Source organism: Cryptomeria japonica, chromosome 5, assembly GCF_030272615.1.
Source record: "Cryptomeria japonica chromosome 5, Sugi_1.0, whole genome shotgun sequence".
Taxonomy (NCBI): Eukaryota; Viridiplantae; Streptophyta; class Pinopsida; order Cupressales; family Cupressaceae; genus Cryptomeria; species Cryptomeria japonica.
The window spans coordinates 8,868,376-8,896,272 of record NC_081409.1 but is presented as its reverse complement, the minus strand read 5'-3'; the positions used below and the strand labels follow the sequence as shown (position 1 = coordinate 8,896,272).

The following is a 27,897-nucleotide window of genomic DNA, read 5'->3' as shown; positions in this document are numbered from 1 at the left end:
TCTTGGATGAGAGGCCGATATTTCACACGTATTTCTGAGAAAAACTATCTTTCCAATCTTTTCAATACAAGAGATGGAACTAACTGAATCAAAGTTCAGAACACCATTTCCACAATTCGAATAAGAAATGAAAAGATAAGAGAAACCGAATCTGTTCTCAAACACAAATCTTTTCCTAAAAACAAACACTCAAAGGAAGGAGTACCAAAAAAATAATAATTTTCTGCAATAGAAAGGTCATTACTGTTATTTGATTAGATAAGCATATGCAAAGATATGTGTCTACACAGATTCAAAACCCACAGATTTTCCTTCTCCCAAAAATAGCATGATCTTTGTATATATAAATTCTTATGCGACAAAGGCATGATAATACATCTATAAATCCTTTTCCATTCCAGATTTAAAAGTCTGATTCCTCCTTCTACAAAACAGAAACTTTACAAGACAGAGGAAAAACAAAAACTAACTAAAATTCCTCGCCAAATCTAACCCCTATTCTATCTATCTTTCTTTAATTTATAGTTTTTAGAACAGGGGAGGTCTCCCTGAAAACTCGACCTCCCCCAAAACAGTTATGAAACCAACAAGATGTATTTTGGGACAGATGTCCCGAAGTCTTTGCATAAACATGAGAAATTACATAAATAAAGGAAACCGGGCCTAGATCAATGCATTATGTCGCTTTCCCATCACCATCATCCTCTCCGCTTTCGTGGGTGTCGTGGGTGGTTGTGAGCTCCTAGATAATAGATTGGTCTGGAATCTTCATCGCATTGAGCTTTTCCTTCACCGCTTCCTTATTCCACTGGTGCTTCACCATCTTTTCGGCATGTTTCGGTAACTAATCATTTCCAATGAAGGTCATAGACTCAATCCTAGCCACCCTTGTTATATCTTCCGGAGTGAAATTACCCTTGGCTTTGATTTTCTCCATGTTTATCCGGAAAGCCCTGATTGCATCCTGTGTGTTCAACCCGCAAATTCCCAATTGTCAATCACGGTCAGGGTTAACCACCTTGTTATCATTAACTATGCTGCACTGGAGATCCTGGAGCTCATAAACAGAGGTCTTAGCATCAGAGATCACAGACTTGAAGGTAAGCACCCGCCACATTATGGTTTTCTTCAGCACAAAGAGCTAACATTCATCCGCTACCAGTTTGATTGAGTGTTCCGTCAGAAACCTAGTAACCCCATATTCTTCTATTTTGGCGAACAAAGGCAAGATATTCTGCCATTTATGTTCCTCTTTCTCCCACGGCACAAGTTGATTTTGAACTTCGGCGATAAGACTCTGTATCTCGTCACATAACTTCCGGGAGTCGATGATATACTTCTCCCCGTCCTTGACTATTCCCTCAATCCATTTCTCCACGGCTTCTGCAATACTCTTGGCCCGTTGAACTTGGCTCATTAACTTTTTATTTTCTGGTGAAGTTGGGTTGAAGTTCTCTGTAGCATGAGATATAGGGAGCGCCCCAAAGCAACCAATGTTGTCAATGAACTGGGCAAGAATATTTATGTGTCGCTTTAGTTCTCTCTTTTCCCGCCCATCCTTCTTCGATCTGGTGAGCATTTTCTTTGCCAATACCTGGAAGAAATGATTGTCTGAGTCCCTACTCATATTTCCCAGTTCCACCTTCGTGATCTCAAAATCATCGAGGCTAGCTTCCTTGTTTTCGTCCTTGGGTTTGTATGAGGCGATTTCAGCGACCCATTTTCCAGTTCCTTCATCATTGTCCAGGTGGGCGGCGGTTTTGAACCTTTTCGGCTTGGGGCCCTTCTCTGTGTACTTAACGACCATTTCCTAAATTGGAATAGTCATGGGAAGAAAATTCCGCTTTTTGTTCACCGAAGTGGTCAACCACTTAGGAGTTGCACTGGAACTGGTTGTTCCTTCGATCGCTTTGGAAGGTGGTGTCATAGCCACAGTCACCGTAGGAGAGTCCAGGGCATTAGCAACATCGCTATCCAGGTCTTCAACTTCAAATATTTGGGCATCAAGAATCGTATCTTTCAGCCCTGTATCCTTTGCTTGATCCATCTTTCTTTGAGCAGCACTTCGGGACCGGGTATGTCGAGGAGTACACAAATCCAAAGCTGAATTAGACCTATGTCTAAGCTAAGGTGGCTTTTTATCTTTACTTGCATGAACAGGCATAGAAGCATTGTTAGAAAGACGCTTTGGTGAACGTAGAGGGACCTCATTACTTCTCGCAGAATTAGACTTAACACCCAATTTTGCTGCTTTCTTCTTGGCAACCCACGCCGCGGTCCTCTCGAAAACCCCTTTGGTCCTTAACTGTATATCATCTTTCTCCTCCTCGTCCCAATCGATTGGAGGCATTTCAATTTTTGCACGGACTAAGTATCCTGGTTCGAATAGCTCTAGATAGTCCTCTTCGAGCCCCTTAATGTCCAGCTTTACCTGTAATGAAATGACTTGTTCTAACACCATCCTCATATTTCCCTTTTTAAAAACCTCGAGCTCATCGCTACAGTCTTCCCAGAAGTCTTCTAATTGTGGCATTGGGAGGTATGGCATTAGACCAAGACTTCGGGAAAAACCCTTATTATCAAAACCTTTCCTTTCAGGATACAGGGAAAAATTGAAATTCCTGAGATCTGCTCCAATACTCAAAGCGTAGGGCATCAAACTGCAGGACAACACGCCCAATTGGATGGGAAAATGACCCTCCCATTTATCCCTGGGTTGTGCCTTTTTTATTACAGAGGTCAGCTGCCTACATATCTCCGCCAGAACAAAGCAATCTGAACAAAAATGAGGGAGCTTGAAAGGCTCCTCTTCAAAGCCGCCTATCCTTATGTAACAGAAGCGTGGAAACTGGATATAGAAACTGCCAAACCTCTTTATCAATGTCTACGCATCCTCAGAGATTCTTTTGGCTTTCATATTCTTCAATTCACGGCACAAGTCGCCCAGAAAAGCATTGTGCACCCTTCTGAAATCCTGCAAGGCCTTATCCTTTTGCAGCATGGGATAGAACTCATATATGGGAACATCCTCCTCAGTGAGCTGTTTTGGTATTCCAACTAACTCCTTAACACACGCCAAACAATACAAGAGATACCAAGACATAAAGAAGTTCTGTTTGAACTGTTTAGCCATACTCAATTTTTCCCTCATTGAATCAGCAATCAATTCAGCCCAATCAAGATACTGCTTCCCTTCTAAAACCAGCTGCATGTAGCAATAAATCCAATCGTCGAAGCCGTAAGCTTCAGCAGACCCTTTGGCCCGGTGCAACAAAAGCATAACATCATGAATGTGAGGCAACATGTGATTCTTATTAGGATTCTTGGGTAATCTGGAACCACCTCTTTGAGGAACCTTCAACCAGAATTTTGCTACGTTGTTACGGTGTCCAATTCTGTCCGCGTTGAACTCGGTGATTGACTGAGCAGGGGAAAAGTTGGAGAACTGGTAATCAGGTATCTTGAAGACGGAGGAAATTACTTCACGATTTATGGCAAGAAAGGTTTCACCATTGTCTCTCCTAATGGTCTCAGAGACTGGGTCGTATCTAGCGATACATTCCCAAATCAATTATGGGCAGGGAATGGCTAGGGGAAAAGCTGCCGCTTCCATGAGACCGCTACTCAAAATCTCCACACCAAAAGATTTGTCAATTCCCTTGAAGAGCCTCTCTTTTAAAACCTCAAGATTTTCCCCTTTAAGGTCGGTATCGCTAACTATGGGTTCAGTTCATGCAAGGCTAAAAACATTCCCGAACAAATGCAGTGTGGACTTCATAATTCAAAGCAATAAGCCTTAATTGGTTGCAGCAAACCTTTCTATGAGAGAGAAAATGCAAGTAAAAACTACTAGAGAGAACAAGAAAAGGACTCACCTTCACAGTTGAACAACCAGACGACAACCAGCAGCAAACAAGACTCCTATCCAGGAAAAACAAAACCGCAGCAGCGAGGAACAAGATGCAGAGCACTAATAATCCTTCATACCTTATAGTGAGGGCAATGATACGGAACCATTAAATGCAATAATTCCAATTGTCAGTCTGAGTGTGTTAAGTTTGTGGATTGGACATCGCACGCATGCATTGAATGCATGGCGGCGTTTTTGAAGTAACCGCCAGTTCCCGAAATGATTACTTACTTCGAAAAGCCAAGGATTGACGTCACTTAAGACATGGTTCACCTTCCTCATATTTGGCAATGAATGCACCATCAAATAATTTAACCCGCGGGACCCACCAACTTCGTACACATATGAACATCCTGAACAGACTTCATTAGAGTTCAAGTAGTTCAAGGTGTACGCCGCGCTCAGGGAAAATCTTTGCCGAGAATATTAATTATGCCAAGCTGCTGACCATTTGTACTATGTTGAACATGTTGAACACATTTGAACCTCTTGAACTTGGTTCAATGAGTTCAACGCCCGGAGAGAGATGATGTAACACATTACCGAACAAGAAACCTTTAAAGAGCCGCTGCAAGACACTTAAAGAAAATGTTAGTATGAAAACCTCCCTGAACACCTAGGAACCTGTGGAACCTAAATGAACCTGTTGAACCCGGTTCAAGATGGTTCAACGTGTTCACAAAGTTCAACGAATTACTAAAACTCAACATTTTTGATTGAAAGACGATTTACAAACGTACTAAGGGCTTGAACCGAGGTGTTACAAGAAAGACAAGGACTCTGAATGGAATTTTTATAGGATGACTCGCTCTTGTCATGAGGAATAAATGACGCAGTAACAAGAGGTTAGGACATCAGCATAAGTAGTGACGGAGTTACTAGAGTAGTATGCTGAAATCCTTTCAAAACAATTGTTGGATGGATTGTCAGCCATGAAAGGAATCAGCCACCATGTAGATTTAATTCCTAGATCAAGTTTACCAAACAAAGCAATGTATAGGATGACACCTATGGATAATGAGGAGGTGAAGAGGCAAGAACAAGAATTGTTTTTTTAAGGATCTGATTAAGGAGACTTTGGGCCAGTGTGTTGTACCAATAGTACTGGCACTTTATTAAAAATGGAGAATGGCATATGTGCACAAATTGACAAACCATCAGTGAATAAGACAAGCATAATAAATAGATTTCCATTGCCACAAATGGATGACTTGATGGACTACCTAAGTGGAGTTTAGTAGTTCACAAAGATTGATTTGAAGAGCAAATATCACCGAATTCAGATTAAAGAAAGGGATGAGTGGAAAACCACATTCAAGAAGAATAGATTGTATGAGTAGCTTTCTATGCCATCCAGAATGACAGATGCACCAAGCACATTCATGAGAGTAATGAATGAGGTGCTGGAACCCTTTCTTGCTAAGTTTTGAATAATTTACTTGGATAATATGTCAATATTTAGTGGAACAAAGGAAGAGCATTTGATGCATCTAAAGATTAGTTTTGAAAAGATTCAACGAATAAAAATTGTTGGTTAACTTGAAAATGTGCAATTTTATATAGTTCGCATACTTGGATTTTTTAATATCCCAAGAAGGCGTCCAAATAGACCTTGAAAAAGTAAAAGCTATTGTGGATTGACCATCACCAAGGAGCACATTTGAAGCAATAAATTTTCATGATTTGACAAGTTTTTACAGGAATTTATCAAAAAATTCAAGGGTGTTTGTGCACCTAATACGGAAACAATGAAGGGTGGTGTGAATGAGTTTCATTAAATAGTTGCAGCAAGAGGAGATTTCAATTTTTAAGAAAACAAAAGTTAACAAAACAGCCAGTTCGAACACTATCAGATTTCAACAAAGTGTTTCAAGTGAATTATGATGCAAGCAGGGCAGCAACTGGCAGAGTTTTTAGTCAAGAAGGTAAGCCCATTGCATATTTCAGCAGGAAATTAAATGAAGACAAAAGCGATTATTCACTCTATGACCAAGAATTTTATGCTATTGTTCATGCACTTAAAAAATGGAGGCACTGTTTACTACCTAAGGAGTTTGTTCTATTCATGGACCGTCAAGCACACAATTTATTAACAGCCAAGGTGAGTTGAGCCAAAAGCACTTGAAGTGGGTTGAATTTCTTCAAAGTTCTGCATTTGATTTAAGCATGGGATTAAGCATGGGAATAGGAGATCAAATAGGGTAGCCAATGCATTGACTAGAAGGTATCATTTATTGAATGAAATGAATGGAGGTTGCTAGATTTGACTCCGTGAAAGAGTTGCATTAGGGTGACTTGGATTTTAAAGAAGCTTGGGCAGCATGTAAGAACCAAACTAAAATGGTCAGAACTCCATGGCTGGAATATTTATTCAACAAAATTTATTGTTCAAATGGGCAGCAGAAGTGCACACTTAATGGTTCAATGAGGTAGAACTTGATAAGAGAAAAACATAGTGAACATCTAGCCAAGTTGTGTAAGAGCTATTATTGGCCAAGGATGAATGTATATGCCAAAAAGGTTGTACGAAATCACAAAGTTGGCCAACATGCCAAAGGAAAAACTTAGAATACAAATTTATACAAATCATTGCCTATATCAGAGATACCGTGGGAAGATGTGATTGTGGATTTCGTCCTTGAGCTGCCAAGAACCCAACGAGGTAATGATTATTTTTCTTGTTGTTATAGATAAGTTTTTGAAGATGGCATTTTATAACTCGCAATAAGTCAAGTTATGCCACATACATTGCTACATTATTCTTTAGGGGTATAGTAAGATTGCACAGGTTGCCATAGAGCGTTGTCTCAAACAAGGATACAAAATTTGTGAGTTATTTTCGGAGCACTTTGTAGAGAAAGTTGGTCACTGTGTTGAGTTTTAATTCAACCTATCGTCCACAAATAGATGGGCAAACAGAGGTTGTCAATACAAACCTTGGGAATTTGTTGAGATGTTTGGTTGGAAAGAAGTCAACTCTATGGGATACTATATTAACACAAGTTGAATTTGCATACAACAACTCAGTCAATAGAAGTACAGCAAAAAGTCATTTTCAAAATATATAGATACATCTCTAAAGGGGTAGATGAGTTTAGGGGTAAATAAGTTTAGAGGTATAGCAGGTTTCAGAAGACGAAGTGTTGTAGCAAAGGATTTTGCTAGGTATTTACATGAGTTACATAAATGAAAGGCCGTTTGGAGAAGAGTGCAATGGGATATAAGCAAAATGCTGATCTCAAGAGGAGAGAACTAAAGTTTAAAATTAGGCAGCTAATTTTAGCTCATTGGAGGAAGCAAAGGTTCCCACAAGCAACTGACAACAAACTGAATTAAAAGAAGATTGGGCCTTGTAAGGTCTTGAGAGATTTTGCAATGAAAGCCTATGAGATAGAGTTGATGAAAGAAATGAACTTCTCTAATTTTTAATGTTAAAGATTTGTATCCTTCCTATGACGAGCAATCCAGTGGAAAAGACAGTCTAGATTCAAATTAATGGTAGACATGGGCACAACAGTTACCTGAAAAAGAATAAGATGAGGTTGAGGTAATGACAGACTTGTAAGTGATTAGGAAGATAGGGAAAAGAGTACAATGAGTACTTGGTAAAATGGAAGAATAAAACAGCTAAAGAAGCAACATGAGTGAGTGTAGCTGAAGTTACTAAACTTTGAATCTTAGTTTCAGATTTTACAAAACATTCATGAGTTTCGAACTCATGGTACACTTCACTTACCAATTGTGTATGATGACGTCCATGAGCTATCATGTGTCACAAAACATATTAGTAGGATATAATCAACTTTGTTGTGGTTGATTTTGTTTGGAATGTCTTTCTCTATGAAACATGAACTCAAAAGGTTTTCAGAGGCTTACTACAGGATTTCAATAAGCATGTAGTAAGCTTTTGCTGCAAGCCATCTACAATTTGCTATAGATATTTTTCAAAATGCTGAAAGTATTCTACAGAATGCTACAAGTATACTCAAGGCTGCTATAAGGGTTTGGAGACTGCTAAAGGAATATTGGAAGTTGCCACACATGTTGGGAGCAGCTACAAGGGATTTTGGACTGCTACAAGCAATGTGATAACATGCTATAGACATTTAGTGATGAGTCATAAGCTGGGCCAATTAGATAGTATGATCGTTACTGCATTCAACAATACAATCAATGACAAATTGATGTCTAACAATCACTTGTGACACATAACTGGTCATTATTCCATCTAGGAGCCAACTGTCTCTAGAAGGGACCGTGCCTTTGTCCTTCACGTAATTAACAGTGTTGGTTCGGCAAAACGTCATGATTGCTCTGTTGATCATTTGCTTCTATCACAACTTCTCATTCCCCTTAGATGTAGCCAATTGTTCATGTTCCTTTATGGACATCTTTCTTGTTTTTTTGTTTATTGGGGGCCATGGAAGTTGAATGGTGGTATTTAGAAGTTCCAATGGCATATGAAATATGGGAAAGTTATCATTGAAGACCAACTGCTGATCTCCAACAGTCGTTATTTTATATCCACAAGTGGGGAATTAAGGCAAGTAAAGTTCCAATCAAGAAGAGAATCTGAAATGCCCAAGGTAACCAAGTCAGACCATGAGGAAAAACAAAGGAGGCCAAACTGAGAAGAGGTCGAACAGAACAGGGCAGAAAAATAATAGAACAACGAGGATAGAGGAGATGATTTTCAGTGTGTAGTTCATCCATAGAAGCCCTAAACTGTTGTTTGGTTTAAGTCTGAGTAAGAACAATTAATTTTATCTTTTCAACGTGTTGTAAATCTTTTGTAAAAGCAGATTTTTTTATGTTCTCAACTGGCTTGAGTAACTGTTCGAAAAAGTAGGCTGCTAAGTTTTGGTAATCATTGGGTAGACCCCCTTGACTAGACAGCACCATAAAGTTGCTGTTGGCAATTACCCACCATAAAATCTTGATAAAAAAAATAACAAGGCCATAGAAAAACCCACCTAATAGATGATCTAGCCTCATCCATACAATTAACATAGGCCCAATTCCAATTGGTATGGATGTCTCCATGTGAATTGAATTGAATTAACATCAAGGTCTCCTTCCTAAACTGCCCAATCACGCACCCAGTTTAATAAGCTTCACAAACCCAGCCAAATTAATAATCACACCCAATTTAACAGATTGCCCAAACCCACTCGACGTAAAAAACAGCCCCCACACACACCCAAAATTGATACAATCTAGAAAACTGAATAAACTGCCCAATTAGACACCCAATTTATAAGATTGCCTATTCAAGCACCCAAATTAATGATTTAACCCAACACAAACCCAAATTTAGTAAACTGGCCCTCACAGAAATTAATACCCAACCTACTTACGCACACAAAATTATCACAAACATAAAAGAAAAACTTACTTTCCAATCGCTGGAAGAGATTCTGATTAAGAAACCTTGAAGCTTGGGGGCCACCATGACCATCGTAGACTCCTACAAAAGAACCCCATGGACCTGTAACCACCTGGCTCTGATCCTCCATGCGCGTATTAGCCTGCACAACCGCCATAGACAGATACCCAGGTGAATGTTCTTTCACATCCGTGTTCCATAGGCCAGTGTCACGTGAGTCTGACGGGTTCCGCAGATTTTGGAGGGGATTAAAACAGGATCTAAACATACTTTTCCCCCACAGAAATAGTGCACCATTCCTTTTAAACCTGTGGGCTTATGGATTGCCTCTATAACAAACCCCCTACAAACAATCTATTAGATCTATATATATATATATATATACTAATGGATTCAAGTTTTCTGCATTTGCGTGTTGGTCAACAGCGCAAACTGTGCGTTCACAACAGAGGTTGATAACAAAATATTTGTCTGGTAGTTAGTACATTAATGAAGTCTCTTTATATTCAAGGTCATGTGGATTTTGGGGGTATAAATTTGGAAATTTTAGGCCCACTATAATCAAAGTCAATAGAATGTTGAGGGCCTGACAAGTTGGTGTGATTAGTACGACGCAAATTGCACCCAACAAGTGGGGTTTGATTTGTTTTTTTAGCAATGGATTTGGCCCATGGATACCGTGCTCGATTTCTCCTTTTTTCCTTTTTTCCTTTTTACTGTAGACATGGAAAATGTGTAAGCCGGCTGGGGAATTTTATTGTAAAATTTTCTCCTTTTGAAGCTGTAGAGATGCAAAATGTATAAGCCGGCTGGGGAAATTTGTTGTTTTTTACATGAAAACTATTCCCGAATGATGTGTGTATTCCTGTCACCTGAGACGCGGAATGATACATTTATGGATGAAGTCTTAGATTTTTTCTGTTTTTAAATGAGAACGAGAGTATATCACAATCATAAATGCATTGAATATGTATATTTGCTTAAGACATTGAAGCTTCCTATGTATATATAATAGGGGAAAGGACCCAGTAATCGTGCACCCTAACTTCACGCTTCTCAAAATCCTACTTGGAAATTTCGAATCACTCTGATTTTTTTACAGCAGCTTACTTGGCAAGTCCCGTGCTTATAACTAAGGTTTCAGGGCCACATCATCAAATATGATGCCACATCAGCATGCTTTTTGCCAAGGTGTCCAAAACAGCCCCAAAAAAAAGTGAGACCAATAGGCATGCAAAAGAGACCCCAATAGTTGTGCAGCCAATGTGGCATCACCTGATTGGTTACTTTTTACAATATTAGTACATTTCTTAACAACTATTGGTACATTTCCTAACAACTGTTGGTACATTTCCTAACAAAAATTGATATTTTTTGTTTCAAACAATAGGTTTTATTTGTTCAATTTTTGGAACAAAAGGTATCAACAACCCTCACAACAATTGGAACATGCTCAACTACTGGGTCCTTTCCCCTATATATTTTTTATTATTTCTTTAAAGATGTTTTCGATACGATTGGCTTACAGGAATCAGATCGTATCAAAGCACTCATTTCAAATGAGATACCATTTTATATTTACATTGATAAAACTAAAGTTTTACTGGTGAAGTAAAAAACAAAATTGGGAAAAAAAGTTCGCATGGAGTGGTGGATTATAATATAGAATTTATTAAAAAAGATGTGTAGCAAAATGGTATATTCTTTAAGTTTATATGGAATCAAATCTAAATAAGAAATAAAAGTCAAAGGGTCAAGTTCAAACATAACATAAAAAATTAAGTAGTTATCATCAAGTTTATCCTATTCATCATCAAGAATAGGATTATCATCAATCAGCTTGTAGCCTCTTCCTCAAGTATATCTTCTGAAAGTAGTTGAACAATCAACTCTAGCTAAAAGAACCTTGTAGGATTCGGGCCAACTAGCAAAACCATGGTCGTGAGAGGAAGTAAAGGTGGCTATGAGGAATGGGACCAACTACATGCAAACATTATCTTAGTTTCCTTGGCACTCAAATCCATGAGATTAAGAACCAATCTATACTAGTAGATTGGTTGTAACCTCACCAACATCCTCGAGGAGGAGAAGAGGAAGGAGGTGAATCTCTAGCAACAATGTAAGGAGTGTTGCCCTAATGGTCCAAAAGCTCCTACAAAGGGGTCACCTCAAGTGCAACTTTGCAAGCTTGCACTTGAATATGCATAAGCACATTAGAGCAAATCATATCTTTAGTGTAAAGAAATAAATGAATATTAGCAGAAAAATAAATGTATAATTTCTCTCTTTTTAAATGTTAATGAGAATCTTCACCCTAAAAGCGTGTCAAGTCTAGGTATACTTGAAAGAGAGACAAGGTCAATCCCCTAACAAAACCATATGCCATGAAAAAGAAGAGAGTCTAAATAGATTAAAAAAATCATGTATCCAATTCCAAAATTCATAAGCTCTAGTACAAAACTAGAAAAGATATGTAAGAGTCTCCAATTGTCCATAAAATAGACAACAAAGATTAGAAATTCTCAAATGCATTGAATAAGAACCAAGTGTAAGACCTTATAAAGAATACAATTAGCAAAATGAGCTAATTTAGGCTTTAGAATAGCCTAGAATCCATGATGCTACGTTCTCATGTAGAAGATTCAAGGTGCCAGTGATGATTTAGCTTGCCTTGAATGTTGGTAGGGATCTCCTCTTCAATGGTTGAATCCTTGACTTGAATGCAACACGTGGCCTTGAAAGGAGATTTGAAATGTTCAATGCTTGTATGGATGCTCGAATGCTTGCACTTGATTTCACTTGATCGTACTTGATTGAACTTATCGGACTTCTTCCAATAGGAGGGTAAAATGCTCCTTATATACTTGCCAATTAGGGTTTTAAACTGATTTTCCGTCTTAGGTCGACATAGGAAAACTTTTTCCTGCTCGCAATTGACAAACCCAATGCAAGAATAGGACCAAGGGGGGCCCAAAATAGGGCAGCGACAAGGGCGCCACGCCCCTGTTCTAGGAGGAAAGGGGTGCCATGCCCCTGTCCTAGGAGGGATAAGGGAGCCACATCCCTGTCCTGCCCTAATTCAGGACAAGCAGTGAGAGCAGGCAGTGCGAGGTGCAAGAAAATGCAATTTTTAGGTGGTATGAGCATGTCTCGAGTCTCCAGTCAGGCTTAGGGATTCATCCGCCAATACGAAGACCCAAATGTAGTAAAAAATTGCAAGGTTGTAATTTTATAACACTACACAAATATAGATTAACATCAATTACAACACACTGTCACCATAAATGCAACTATCTCCCCCTTTGTCATTGATGGTAACACGTACTAGATGCATTAATATCTCACCTCCTTTGACATCAAAGGCAAAGGGAAAATGATCTTTTAAAAGGATAAGCATACCTCCCTTGTCAACATTAATTTGAACATACCAATTATTGAACATACTCACTACCCAATCCCCATAAGAGGTAGCCTTCACTAGTCCAAAAAAAGGATATATCTTCAATTGCCCCCTAGAAAAATGTACCATATATGCATTTAGCTCAAAGAAGGAGGGGGAAAAAACCCTAACTTCAATTTGAGGTAGTCAAATGTATTTTTTGAAAGTGCTTTTGTAAATATGTTTGTAACCTAATCCTTTGTGGGTACATATTCCAATTTCACCTCTTGTTCTGCAACTTTCTCTCTTAGAAAGTAACACCGAATACGAGGTAGTCAAATGTATTTTTTGAAAGTGCTTTTGTAAATATGTTTGTAACCTAATCCTTTGTGGGTACATATTCCAATTTCACCTCTTATTCTGCAACTTTCTCTCTTAGAAAGTAACACCGAATACATGTGTGCATGGTTCTAGACTGCATTACTGGATTCTTTTAAATATTGATGTCACTTGTATTGTCACATAGAATAGGAATATGATCACCATATATTACCTTTATATCCTTCAAGGTTTGCTTCATCCATAACACTTGAGTGCAATAAGATGTTGTTGTTATATATTCTACTTCCATTGTTGACATGGATGTTGGTGTTGGAAATAAGCCACACCCAGACCGATGATGGACTGGTCCAAGAGGGGCTAGTAGCTCAGTGGCAGCAGCGTATGGAAGGTCCTAGGTTCAAGTCCTAGATGGTCCATGTCTCAACATGGTATCAAAGATAGGTCCAGACTAGGAGCCCCAAGCACATGAGAGGTGTGGCTTAAGGGGGGTGTTGGTGTTGGAAATAAGCCACACTCAAACCGACGATGGACTAGTCCAAGAGGGGCTAGTAGCTCAGTGGTAGAGCACTCCAACAATGTATGGAAGGTCCTAGGTTCGAGTCCTAGCTGGTCCATGTCTCAACAATTGACACTAAATCTTGCTTCTTACTAAACCATGAGACTAATCTATTTCCCTAGAAGAAGTCTCCACCGTTGGTACTCCTCCTATCATCAACATTACTTGCCCAATCAATATCAATATAAGAATTTAAGTCAAAATCATTACCCTTTTGGTGCCATAATCCATAGTCCAAAGTGTTTTTCAAATATCTATTTAAATTCTTTTGACTACATTCACATGAGTATCTTTTGGATTGGATTGAAACCTTTCAACCAAACATATTGCATGCATAATGTGAGACCTAGATGCAATTAGGATAATAGGCCCCCAATCATGGATCTATATTGAATCTGATCGACCTGAGGTGACTCATCATCTTTTCTCAAATGTCAACCTATTGCCATAGGAGTGTTCACTAATTTGCAATCTCCCATACCAAACTTCTTTAGCATCTCCTTGACATATTTAGCTTGAGAGATAAAGATACCATCATCTAACTGAGCAATTTGAAGTCCAAGTTTAAGAATGTTAATTCACCTAACATAGACATTTCAAATTCCTTTTTCATTCCTTTTGCAAATTTATTACACATTGCATCATCTCCACCAAATATTATATCATCAACATATACAACAACAATTATAATTCTTTCATCCTCAATTTTGATATAAAGGTTGCTACGTACGATACCTTTCATGAATCCCTACTAGTGTAAGTACTTGTCTAGTCCTGCATACCAAGTCTTAGGAGCTTGTTTGAGACCATATAATGCCTTCTTAAGTTTTCATACTATGTTTGGGTCTCTTGTTAGCTGAAATTCATCAGGATGTTCAACGTAGACTTCTTCTAGGTCACCATTTAAGAAAGCATATTTAACATTCATCTAATATGCTTTGAAGTTCTTGTGAACAACAAAAGAAAGAAGTATTATAATTACTTCTATTCTTTCAATTGGAGCAAAAGTCTCTTAAAAATTAATTCCTTCCACTTGAGAATAACCTTTAGAAACCAAATTAGTTGTGTTTCTTACAACTCATCCATGTTCATTTAGTTTGTCTCTAACAACCCATTTTGTTCATATCACATTTTTGTCTACAAGTCTTGGTACCAATTCCCAAGTTTGATTTTTCTCAATTTGATTTTATCCAACCTTCATCCTTGTTGGCATCATTAATAATTATTGGTTCAATTTTTTATCGTAAATAAAAATTCACTTGTTCATTTGTATTTGCAACTCTTCTTCTAGTCTGTACTCCATTTTTATCTCCAATTATTTGGTCTTCTAAGTGATTCTTCTTAACATATTTGGGAGGAGTTTTAGGGATATTCTTTGGTGTCTCTTCCGTTTATTCAGTTGCCTCATTTTCTTCTATGTGTGAAGGTTCATCTGATTCGTAGCCTTATAATTCACATGTGTTTTGATGTAATTATTCATCAACTTTAACATTTTCACTTTCAGCTATCTTTCTCATATTTTTATTATAAAACATGTAATGTTTGCTCCTAGTTGAGTAACCAAGAAAGATTACTTCACTCGATCTAGAGTCAAACTTCCTTGAATCTTCTTCATCTTTTGATGTAACATTTACTGCCAAAAACTGTGAAGTACTTGATAGGAGTTAATCTTTTGTGTCATGACTTATAAGAGGTCTTGTCACTGTTCACCCTTACTTGTCCTCTATTTAGAATATAGAATCGGTATAGATTGATTCTTTCCAATATATAGATCAAGTAGATTTTCTTCTTTTAACATTGTTCTTTCCATCTCTTGAACAATTCTATTCTTTCTCTCTACTAATCCATTTTGTCAAGGAGTTATAGGAGCAGATAGATGCCTCTTTATTCCATGCTCTTCACAAAAAAATTCAAATTCTTTTGACGTGAACATGATGAACACTACTAGATGCTAAGGAGGGGGAGTGAATCAACATATATGAAAAATTAATCAGAATTAACCTTTTTACTTGTCATTCATTCCATATACCTTACACATGAAAGTAAACAACTGAAACCACAAAAGCAACCACACCAAAACATTTATGCAAAAAACCCAAATTAGGAAAAAACACAGTGAGAATTATCTCACTATATGATAAATTGATTACAATGTTTAGGCCAAAGGCCAAGGAGCTCATTGCTCCTAAGATGACTGGCAAAGCTAAGGCGCACAACCTTAGGGAATGATACAAAAGAGACTTGCAAACACTAAAGATTACTTATTCAAGGCAAGATACGATACTCTTGATAAAAGGACATCAATAAGGTTGAACTGTAAAGAATCACAACCACTAAAATGTCGATCATAGTTCACAATTCAAAAACATATCAAAAATTGTCATCGCCACTGTTCTAAAATACTTCTGTACCATTGTATTGCTTCACATACACTTCACACAATACATACAACTTTTATTTCTCTTTACACAATGATTACAAACTCTAATAAAATGTGAAATGTGAGGCTTCACACCAAGTTGACACACCTTCTTGTCCATCCTAAAACATCACCCATAGATCTACATGAACCAAAATATTATAGGTCAAGTGCAATAGATAAAACTATCGAAGCACACCACCATCAATTTGCACAAAAAATAATGTAGACCACTAAGAGTACTTGGAGATGCCCAAGATAGCATCAACAAATATCCACAATACTAAATAATCAAACTACATCACCAAATACCAATAGGTATATAATTGCAACACATTCCTATACACTGACACCAAAATAGTCACACTTGACTAAACACCAACTATAGATTCGAGAAACCAACACCGGAGCTCCAAAAACAACATGATACATCATTATAATCCTTTTGGAATAACCACAAATTGATTTAACACATTTGCATGATCATATAGCTATTCCACTGTAATTGCACTATACCAGACCACACTCGAACCATGAGAATGTAACCAAGTTTCACATCTGGATCAACAAGTTAGACACCAATGACAACGAGAACTCATATTTGCAATAGAACTCACCTCCTATATCAGATCTTAGACACTTAATTCTATTATTCATTTCATTTTCAACCACTGACTTGAAAATATTAAACGTACTAAAAGCCTCTAATTTTTCTTTTAAGAATGTAACCCAAGTCATCCTAAAAAAGTCATCAAGTACATGAAGTACATTTCACCTTGAAGACTCTTTTTTGTAGGCTTGCACAAGTCAGTATGAATTAGTTCCAATGGTTTTACAAACTTGATAACTCCTTGGTTTTAAATATTATCTTTGCCAGATTCCCAATTTGACATTCTTTACACAAGGTTTTCGTAGTCCTGACAATCTTTGGCATGTCTCTTATTGCATTTGTAGAGATAATCTTCACAAGATTCTCAAAGATTATGTGTCAAATTATTTTGTGTCATAGCTAACATTCACTTGTTTGTCCTAGAAGATAATTTCTTTCATTAGCCTCCTTTAGGTTGTATATATTGCATTTAGTACTGATTCCTTCTACCACCAATCTTCTAGATCCTGCCTTCCTAATTTCACATTGTACCTGTGTTGCACATTTGGATTACACTAAGGAGATTGTTCTTGAGACTCTTAACATAGAGAACATCTTCTATCTCGTTCTTTCCATCAATACTTATTGTGCCCTTTCCACAAATCATTACAGAGGTTTCATTCCCAAATTTTAAAGATCCTCCATTACACTTCACAAGATTGATGAACTTACTTCTATCACCTGCCATTTGGTTGCAACAACCACTGTCAATCACCCAAGGTTTTGTCTCTTCTTTTGCATGAAAGGAAGTCCACACAATCATAGACTTTTCAATATTATTATAAATCTCTAGAGTACAAGACATCTTAGAGGATTGCAATCTTTATTACCAATCTTCTTCACACATTTTTTAGTGTCAACAACATTATTTTCAACATTTACAGCCATACAAAAGGTTTATTCTCTCTCATCATTTGGAGCACTGAGTTCCTCATCATCTGAAGTGTAGCAATTCTCTTTGGGATATAGACTTTTTTGAATTGTTTCTTTTGGAATTCTTGTTGTTATTTTTTAATTCTCTAAAAGGACATTTAGAAGCATAATGACTAATTTTGCCATAGTTAAAACATTTGAAGTGCAACTTACCTTTGTATTTACTAGTGACCACCTTCAACTTTCTTACAAACTTTTCTTCTTCTTCTTCATCATAACCATTTCTCTAATCAAGTGCTTCATTCTTTTCCTTCTTACTGGCTTTGAAAGTTGCTTCCTTCTTGCTGGCTTTGAAAGTTGCTTCCTTCTTTGGAGCTTCCTTGTCAAACTCTCTCATATCAAAAGTAGTAAGAGCACCAAACAATCGATCCATTGAAAATTTATTTAAATGCCTAGCTTTCTTAATAGAAGACACTTTAGGACTATAAGATTTGGGAAGAGACCTGAGTACCTTTTGAACCACAACCAGTTTTTTCAATTCCTCACCAAGACCTCTAGTTGCATCGACAACTTCATCTACATGGAGTAAATAGCTAGCAATATCCTCATTTTCCAACATCCTTAAATTTTCAAACTTTCTTATGTAGATCTACAACTTAGTTTGCTTGACTTTAGTATCTCCTTCATAAATATCACTAAGATTTCCCCATACATCCTTATTAGTGTCACAATGCATCACCTTTATAAGTTCAACATCAACCAACCCACTTAAAATAACATTCTTTACTTTACCATTATTGTCATATGCCTTGATCTCTATAAGTTCAGTTTAGAGGAGTAGAGGGAACAATATAATCATTTTCAACAAATTGCCAAACACCAAACCCCAAAGAGGTCAAATAGGATTCCATCCTTACAAACTTCAAAGTATAGTTTATTCCATCAAATCGAGGTGCCTTATATGAATGAGATCCTTCTTGTATCATCTTAGATCTCCCTCAAGCTATTAACCTTCTTCCAAGGAACTTGACTTTGATACCAATTGTTAAATACATTAGAATAGTAAGAGGGGGGGGGGGTGTAATCAGTATTCAAATATGGCTCAATCCCTTCAAAATAAATTTAAGCCCTTGCTTGAAATAGATCAACAACAATGAAACAAAATATCATAATTGCACAAATATACACCAAATTTACATGGAAAATCCAACAATAGAAAATCAACGGTGAGAAAGTTGCTTGGAGCTACCATCCAAATCTAGCCTCACAATTTAAAACAAGATTAAATTAGGTTTTATAAGCTACAACCCAAAGGAAGATGCACCTCCCTGTAACATAGTTTTATGGCTACAACCAAAAAAAGTTCACTACTCCCTAAGAATGAGAACACTTACAAAAGAAGACTACAACCTCAACATAATATGAACAATTGATAAATTTTCACCAAAACAATTCTTTTTGATACATTAGCCAGCTCACTGCCTCCAACACACTAGTTGGCTCACTCGAATGTAGTTACCTTTGTCTCACTGCCTCTAGTATTCATTAAGCACTTCTTCGACACTTCAATTGCTAACCCACACTTGATAATGTTTTGATCTTCCATATATATCCTTTGCAAGTATCAACAAACTCTCTCCAAATTGGCCAAGATGAAATGTGTAGGCATGAAACTTGCATCGCCCAAGGAGGTCGGCCCCAAACAATTTCACGATGGAAGGGAAATAATTGCAAACCAAGGCAAGAGATAAGCAAGTTCAAAAATGCTTTGGCACACATCCCTAGATGGACACAACCATTAAAGCATTGGCACAAATATCCCAGGTTGGACCATAAAACACACAAACTTTCATCCAAATGCTCGAATCAACAAACAATACAAGAAAGATCGGGAAGCATTATGCATAGCACATATAAGAATCATGTGAATTTCAACATCATTCTTATATCCTCATTTCACACCGTCATGTTCAATTGATCTAGAAGCCAACCAATGTAGTCTTGAGATATAATAATTAGATTCATACTTGCAATATGCATGAACACCTAAAACCTGTGACGAGAAATATACAGTCAATATAAATGATTCTCCCAAACCACAAGAATAAATATTGAAATGTAGAGAAGTGCAAAGCAACCATCTGATCCATCCTATTTAGGCAATAGTACCATCTTTACTCTGCAAACTCTTGAAACTTCTCCCTTAACTTTTGGACCTTTGGAAAGATACCTTCATACTTAACATCTTCCTTTGTCTCATTTCCAAATCATGAAGCCATATCTTCGAATATATAGAAATGTGATACATTCTTCAGGATATGTGTGACACCTTTCTTGCCTTGGCCATAATCATACATCTTCAAACTACTTGTAAGCACAAAATTCAAAAGATCAAGTGCAGAGAGAAAAAAATGTTACAAATTCTTAAAAATCCTTTCCAGTCTTTCATCATGTCACCCAAGGTCCTTTTGACATGCAACCATGAAATACATTTTGACATCCAGCCATGAACTTTAGAACAACACATTTGACATCCAGCCATGAGCTTTACAACAACACATTTTGACATTCAACCATGGACTATATTTTGACATTCAACCATGAACATTAAGATAACATTTCAACTCTTCAACTCAACATACAAACATAGATTGACATCAGTGACAACACACTATCACCATAATTGCAACAATATGAATTGTATCAAGATAATTATGACAAATATGAAGTCTTGATTAGGGTGCATGATGATTTCAGTTGTCTCACTGGTGGTTCCATTACCCCTCATGTCTAGGTTTGACCTAAAAGCCTGGATGTGCCCTTTACCATAATCCCCACCCCAGACTAATTTTTTGTGAAGTTGGGTCATCCTTGTGATGAAGGAGCATCCTAGGATGTGAGATCAATCTTGCATCAACTAAAAATACTTTATTTAATTTTTTTAATATTTTAGTTTTAAATGTTTTCGTGAATAATTTGATGTAATAAAGCCTAATATATTTGATGAATTATTTGGCCAAGTGTAATGCCCCTACCCTAGTCGGCCTTGTAAAACCCATTTGACCTTGGTTGACTTCCTATGTGGCATTCTTGAATGGTGGATTTACCATTATGTAATGTTGTAGATTAAACTATATGAATATTGTGCGTACCTATTATTGTGCGAATTTCATTGATTCTTGTGTAAATGTAATTGTTCCTAATTCTTGTTATAAATCTCGAGCTAACGCCTTCATAGAATATGTATATATATGTATGCTTGCGTGACTCATGGTTGCAGGAGATTGCAGGTACTATACCTCCTAGGTGCGAGGTTCATCTCCATTGGGATTCATAGGGTTGAGTATACCTCCTTCATCCTTAGAATTCGGAGTAGGTGGTCATAAAACTCTCGTCTTACCTTAGCCTTGATCAGGTGAGCATTGTGTGTGGTCCGTAGGGTTCCTTTGTCGTTTGGGTTGCGTGTCGTGTGATTGGTGGATTTCTTGGTGTGTGTGCCTTGCGTGTGGGGAATGGAGCATTTTATCCTAAGTATTTAATTCAATTTAATGTGTGGATGTACGCATTAGTAATTGAGAAATTTAAAATAGATAGTTTTCTTTTATATGATTAATCGTTAATTTAAGAGATCACTTTATTTATATTTGTAGCAAGCTTAAGTAATTAAATTGAATTAATGTGTTCATTTACGCATTAGTAGTTGAGGAATTAAAATAAATAGGTTTCCTTCATGAGATTAGTCATTTATTAAAGAGATCGATTTATTATGTGTAGCGAGTTTAATTTAATAGTTAATTTTAAATAACGAATTTAATTAGTTTATGCGTTTTTTAAAAGGGAGATTTAAAAATCATTTGGAAATAGAAATAATTTAACCACTTTTGAATTTTGGAAATGAAAGGGTAAATTTTATTATTTAAAGAAAATCATTTTTTAATTTGTTAAGTTTGATATAGTGTAAAAGGTTGATTTTGGAAATTAATTTCATTTAAATACTTTACCCTTGTCAATAGTTCGAAATATAAATGTTGGCTTAATTAATATTGAGAAATTAAAATTAAGATCAAAACAAGAGAGAAGTATATTAATTAGAAAATCAAGTGAAATCAATTTAATAGTTGAAAAGAATTATCATTCCTTTTTATTTTAAAAGGGCTTAATTTTCGAAATTAGAAATTAGGTCAAAAGGGGTTTTCCATTTAACCTAAGTTGAAAAATATTTTGGGGGGTTGAGTTTTTGGAAAAGAAAGAAAAATATGGGGATGGAGATTTGGGGAAAAAGATGTATTTTCTACAGTTGCAGATTTGGGGGCTCTTCTTCAAATTCTTCCAGGAATGCTCATTGAGGTAGGAATCTGTTCACCAGTTTGATTAAAATGTTTATTTAAAAATAAAAGGGGTTGAATGCTCTTCTTGCAAATATGGTTTTCAAATCTTCCATTGATTGTCCAAGAGTAAGTTTCATAGTAGAAATTTGTTAAAGAGTGGTTTAATGTAGGATCTTTGTGTGAGAAATGAATTGCCTTATGCCCAAATATTTGTTTAGATTGGATGGTTATTCATCAATTTCTCCTTTTTTTTTTTAAAAACCCTTAACATTCTGGAAAAGAAAAAAGTCTGTGACTATAACAAATGGATAATGGGCGTTTTATCTATTATTCTTGGCTATTATTGTTCATGCCTATTTCAAAAAAAAGGATTAGTTAAATCAAAAACTGGAAATAAAAAAAAAAAAAAATGAAAAAAAAAATATTAAATTGGGGGTTTCGGGGGGAGCCGAAGCTCAACCCGCCCCTCCCCGCGGCGTCGTCCGTAGCACCTCGGTTCCACACAGTGGGGGCCGAAGGGGACTGCGTCTCTCGTGGAGGCCGCAACAACCCCCCCGGCACCACTATGTGGAGGCCGAAGAACCTGCGACCCCACGACGGGCGCAGTAACCCCGGGCACCACTAGGAGGCCAAGGGCCTGCGTCCTTCGTGGAGGCCGCAGTTCCTTCGGCTAGGGCACGACCGCCCTGGGGATTTCGCCGCCCTAGGGTTTTGGCCGCCCTTTTTCTTTTAGTTATTTTTTTTTATATTTTTAAAATAAAAATGTGATGTTTTGTTGTATGTAAAAAAAAAGGGGATATAAAATTTAAAATATATATATATATATATATATATATATATATATATATATATATATATATATATATATCATAAGTAATATATTTGTATTATTAAAACGAATTAAGATTTATATTTCTAGCAAGTTATGATTATATATTAAAAAAAAAAAAAGGGATAAATATATATATTAAAATATATGCTAATATAGATAATATCTAATTAGCATATATTATCAATTATATATTAATCATTGGATTCAATATAGCAATGATTTCCATTGGATTAACAATTGTTGAAATGTTGTATTTTATTTTATTTTTATTTAGTTGGTAAATATTGGGTCTCATGTTTAGATGCTAATGAGTAAATCGAATGGTGAAATTAGTTTTAAAATGTATGCAAGGGAATCTTAAATTAGCTGGGAGATGATTTTCCCATTTCCTTATTCACTTTTAATGTAGATGTTCTTTATAGTAATTGGGTAATTTTTGTGTTGTTAGAAAAGGGGCTAGAGTATTGTTGTAAAACCAACTTGCCATTGATGCATATCTAAGGATTAAATAACTTGTTTAGATGCTTAAATCGACATGAGAAAAGATTGTGTTTACCCGTTAATGCTTGTGCAAGGTTTAATATTTTTGTAATCGCTATGTCTATAATAATAGCACGTCCTTGATAGGTTGGTTGGGTCCCCGTCGTCTGGATTGTTTGTGCCTGGTCATAGTCGGTCAAGTCTGTATTTGCTTTTGATGTATTCAGTAGGATCCGCTTCAAAAGGGATCATTATGTAATTATCGATCGGGGTGGTTGTTGTATAGTGGGTGTGTTCACCTATATGGCAATGATGTAAAAGACATGAAACTTATGTAAACCTAACTATATTAAATGTCAGAGGGGTCTTGCAGTTGAGCAGACTCGGAGATGTAGCCCTCTAGGGGTGAACTCCGAGATCATATATGTGTTATGCGATGATGTTGTCACTCTTATTTCATAGTTTTAATTATCATGTATGGTTGCATTATGTAAGTATATAATGGGAATTTAATGAAGCTAAATCTCAAGTGCATAAATTTAGTCATCTTGTTAAAAGTAGTAATTGGGGTCATAAAAGGATTGTAAATATGATTGTGGAAAGAAATTTGTTAATGTTAATGAAAAGAAGTAAGCATGGAAAGAAACTCGCTAGGTTACAATTAATGGATTAACTTGTCATAAAGCTTGAGATTTGAATGTAATGAATGGATAACAAATATTGGATTAACTGTCATAATACCTAAATTGAAATCTAATGGAAGCACCTCATTTGGGTATTTACCTTTTTATCTTAATAAATGAACATCGTCATATTAGCTATAATTCCATAAATTGGATGAATTTATTTAATTGGTTACATTTTATTCTAACACAAATAATCCTCACCAACTTAGTTTTATAATTGGATGAACTCAAATTGGCTACCCATATTATAACCTCAATAAATGAACTTCTTCATGATAGCTATAATTGAACTAAATTGGGAGAACTCATTTAGTTGTTTATATCTTAACCATAGCAAATGGATTTCTTTATATTACTTTATTTTAAACTAAAAAGAGTGAACTCATTAAGTTAGTTATATTTTAATCCTAATGGATGATCATCACTATGTACTTATATTTTTAATCTTGAAAGAATGAATATCATCTTGCTAACTATATTTTAATTAAAGGGATGATCTCATGTGGCTATAGTACATTTTCACCTTAATGAATTGATCTCCATCTCTTAGTATTATTTCAACTTCAATGGAAGAACTCTTTGGCTATTTACATTTTATCCTCCATAAATGAACTACGACTTATTAGTTGGTTATGTTTAAAACCAAATGAAGGAACCTCATTTTATTATTTACAACTTAATCCTTAATGAATGAATCTCATCTTATTAGCCATACTTTTAACTATAAAGGATGATCTCATTTTTGGTTGGTTACTTTTAAACCTGAATGAAGGAACTTCGTTATATTAGTCGCATTGTATCTAAAATGGATGGACTCGTCAAGTTAATCCTACTTAAACCTTAATGGGTGGACTCTTAAGTTAATTATGTTTTAACTTCATTGAGTAAATATCCTCTTGTTAGCCTCATCCCCAATCTTAATAGATGAAAGACTTCCTAAATTCTAAAATGTCAAATCATCGAACATAACATATCCATGTCTTAAGCATTAACTCGTAATTAAGATATCCAACTTAATTGGATCAATTGTCGTGAGTTGAGTTAGGTGTGAGGTTATGTAATCACGTTGGGAAACTCCTTAGGTTCGTTTAGTCTTCCGCTGTGTTATCTAAGCTTTAGATAACTCCAAATTATCTTAATGTTGTGACTTATTATTAACACTCTTAATTATTATTATTAAAAAAAAAACATTTACATCCATTTGAGTGTTTTTAACTTAAACCCTTTGGGGTTTCCTGGCGGAGCTTTACATCAAGTCTTAATGTTTTAGCTTGCATAAGAGAGTGGCACATGTTAGCAACATCTTCATGGCATATCCTTGGAGTCTTGCACTTTGTGTTGTAGGAAGCGATGGTTACATATAATAAGTATTTTAAAATATTACATTTAACATTTACAAGTGCATGTCATCATAGGTGAGCTCCCAAGTGACACTTAGCAATGCATATATTACTATAGATTCTTGTGGAGTTATGGAGCTATCATAGTTGACCTCTTTTATTGGTTGTTAGTGGAGGTGGCCATGTGCAACATAGATATAATTTTTTATATTTTATTTATTATATTATATATTATATTTTTTTTAATTTTTATCATGATGTGACAGAGAGAGTATAACAAACAATCATCTATTTGAATGATACATATAGCTTTGACCAAAGAATTTCAAACCCGACTATCGTTAGGTAGATCTTGAAAAGAAGATCTACCCTCCTATTTTAGTCCATATTTAACAACCATCCAAGAATGGAAATCTACAATCTCACAAAGAAAAGAAATCTAATTTCCTTTTTCTAAAATAATTAAAAACATAACATGCATTGATTAACTCATCAAAATAATTCTTTCTTTTTTCCATACAATAATGATTATCTAAACATCTAATTGATATTTTGTGCAAATCAAATTCTATTAATGATTTCCCTCACACACACACACACACACACACGAAATAAAAAAATTATGCAAATGAAAGCTACAAACAAAGATCTATGCATTCACTGTTATAGGTAGAGATAAATAGTTTATGCATTTGAAGTTACATATAGAAAATCACAAGTATAAAACTGTTGATGAATTCCATAGAGGTTTATGATATCAAGGGACTAGCCTACCTATGTTGCCTTCCTTAGTTGGTTGTAGTATCTCCTTCCTTGCCTTCTAAGAAAGAAAGAATATGATCCTTTACTGTGCAATGCAATGGGGTCAATAACTCTACCAAGTTGTATCATTTACTAATCTTGCATTATTGTTGATAGCCTCACCCAGCCTAATGCAAAAATCAAACTTCCTCATGCATCAATTGGTAAGTCAACTCTAGTCTTCTTATTTTAGCTTTTTAAATTTAAGCTATTACTTCAAAATTTGCATATGACCTTTTCAAATTCACATGGCTAGTTTGAAATAAAAAACAATTTTGCATATGTATATGTTCTCTCTCTATCTCTCTACAAAGACTATAATATTATAAAAATATATTTTTAATAAAAGTTATTTTTCTCAATTTAATCAATTTTAAAGACATAATGCTTAATTTTCAACTTAGCCATTCATAAAAAATAATACATAATGTGCACTTTAACCAATCATAAGACATAATTCACAACATATTTATGACAAAATAATTCTATATGCATGATTAATATCTATGTGCATGTGTGTGAGATTCCATCATGCCAACCATTGCCAAATGGCTGGGTCACCTCTACCTCTACCATGTTCTTGTCTTCAACCTATTCATTCTACTCATTTAAACTCAATTTTTTGGTCAATGCATTAGTACATAAATCCATAATAACAACCTTCAAAATATTCGTAATAAAAACAAAATAATTCATCACCATTTACATCTAAATTTAATGCATTTTTAGTAATCACATCTAATTATCATTTACGCACACACATTTATCAATGCATCAAACAACATATGTCAATCATCCAATGGTCTCATCCCACATATCCTTGAACAAACAACTCTATCTACATTTCAATTGCACCCTCCCTTGAGGTTAACTATACTTTAGACATTTCCTTTCATTTAATTGCAAGTATTTTTCATCATTTGGTTAGTTCCAAAATGGGGTTTGACTTGAAGGCAAACCCCCAATCCCAACAACATTTCCTCTCTTTTCTGTGTGTACGTTGCAAGTGTGTAGTTGTAATTGCATGTTTAGGCTTCATTTTCAGAGATGGAAAAACCCTTTATGGTGCGTGTATTTTTTGGAGGACCAAGTGCACTTTCAATCCGGTCACAACAACTTTCGCTCAAATTTGCAAGGGAGCTTAGTCTCGACATTTTACTACTAATTCCAGGTGCACAGCTTCATCCCACATCTCTATCTCAAGTTATAATCATTTCTTTGTCATCTTCATGCTTAGTTCCAATTCATTCAATTCAACTTGTCTATTTTAAAAGAGGGTTACTTTACTTTCCAAATCATTGTCAATTCATTTAGCATTCAAACTCTTTCCATTTGAGATTGGATCTAATGAATTCAACTCCCCTCCTTTAAATGTAATGTGCGTGAGAAGTTGAAGGGAATCCTTGGTGAAACTTTTCACTCCTTTCTTGAGGAGGGTAAAATTTTCCACTTGATCTCCTCTCATCACTTTTCAACACATTACATTTTGGTGAACCCAATGCCTTACATGCTCCACATTAAATATTTTTCATTTACAAGTTTAATTTTCTTACAAAACTTAGTGGTTGATTCATTCAAAGCCCTAGTTATCAAAATTGAACTTGTGTTTTGCAAAAATTGCTATCTATTGTCTTAGATCTGAAAATTACTTTACTTGTCAAATTCAATTTTCACATTTAATTTTCAGATTTAGGACTATTTTAAGACTTGTCTTCTTGCCTAAAATTCAAATTTTTAGTTTCCCTCCTTTTTCCAAAATTCAGTGGTTAGGCCCTAAAACCCTAATTTTCAAATTTGTTTGGATTTTGTGCAAATTTAAATCAATTTCAGTTTTCTAAATATCATTCAAGGTGGCCCTATCCATTAGGTTTGACCTTTTTCAAAATTGCAATTCAATTTCTCATCTTTTTCAAAAC

General features: G+C 35.7%; 1 protein-coding gene across 1 annotated transcript in view; it reads right to left on the bottom strand.

Moving 5' to 3' along the window:
• LOC131077971 (probable protein phosphatase 2C 78) overlaps positions 1 to 10,188 on the bottom strand; it is an 85,901-nt gene extending 75,713 nt beyond the window's left edge. The window contains exon 1 of the mRNA XM_058015582.2: positions 9,306 to 10,188. Coding sequence (XP_057871565.2) covers positions 9,306 to 9,564 — 259 coding nt within the window. The 5' untranslated portion in view covers positions 9,565 to 10,188. The remainder of the gene's footprint in view (positions 1 to 9,305) is intronic.
• Positions 10,189 to 27,897: the final 17,709 nt, after the last annotated feature.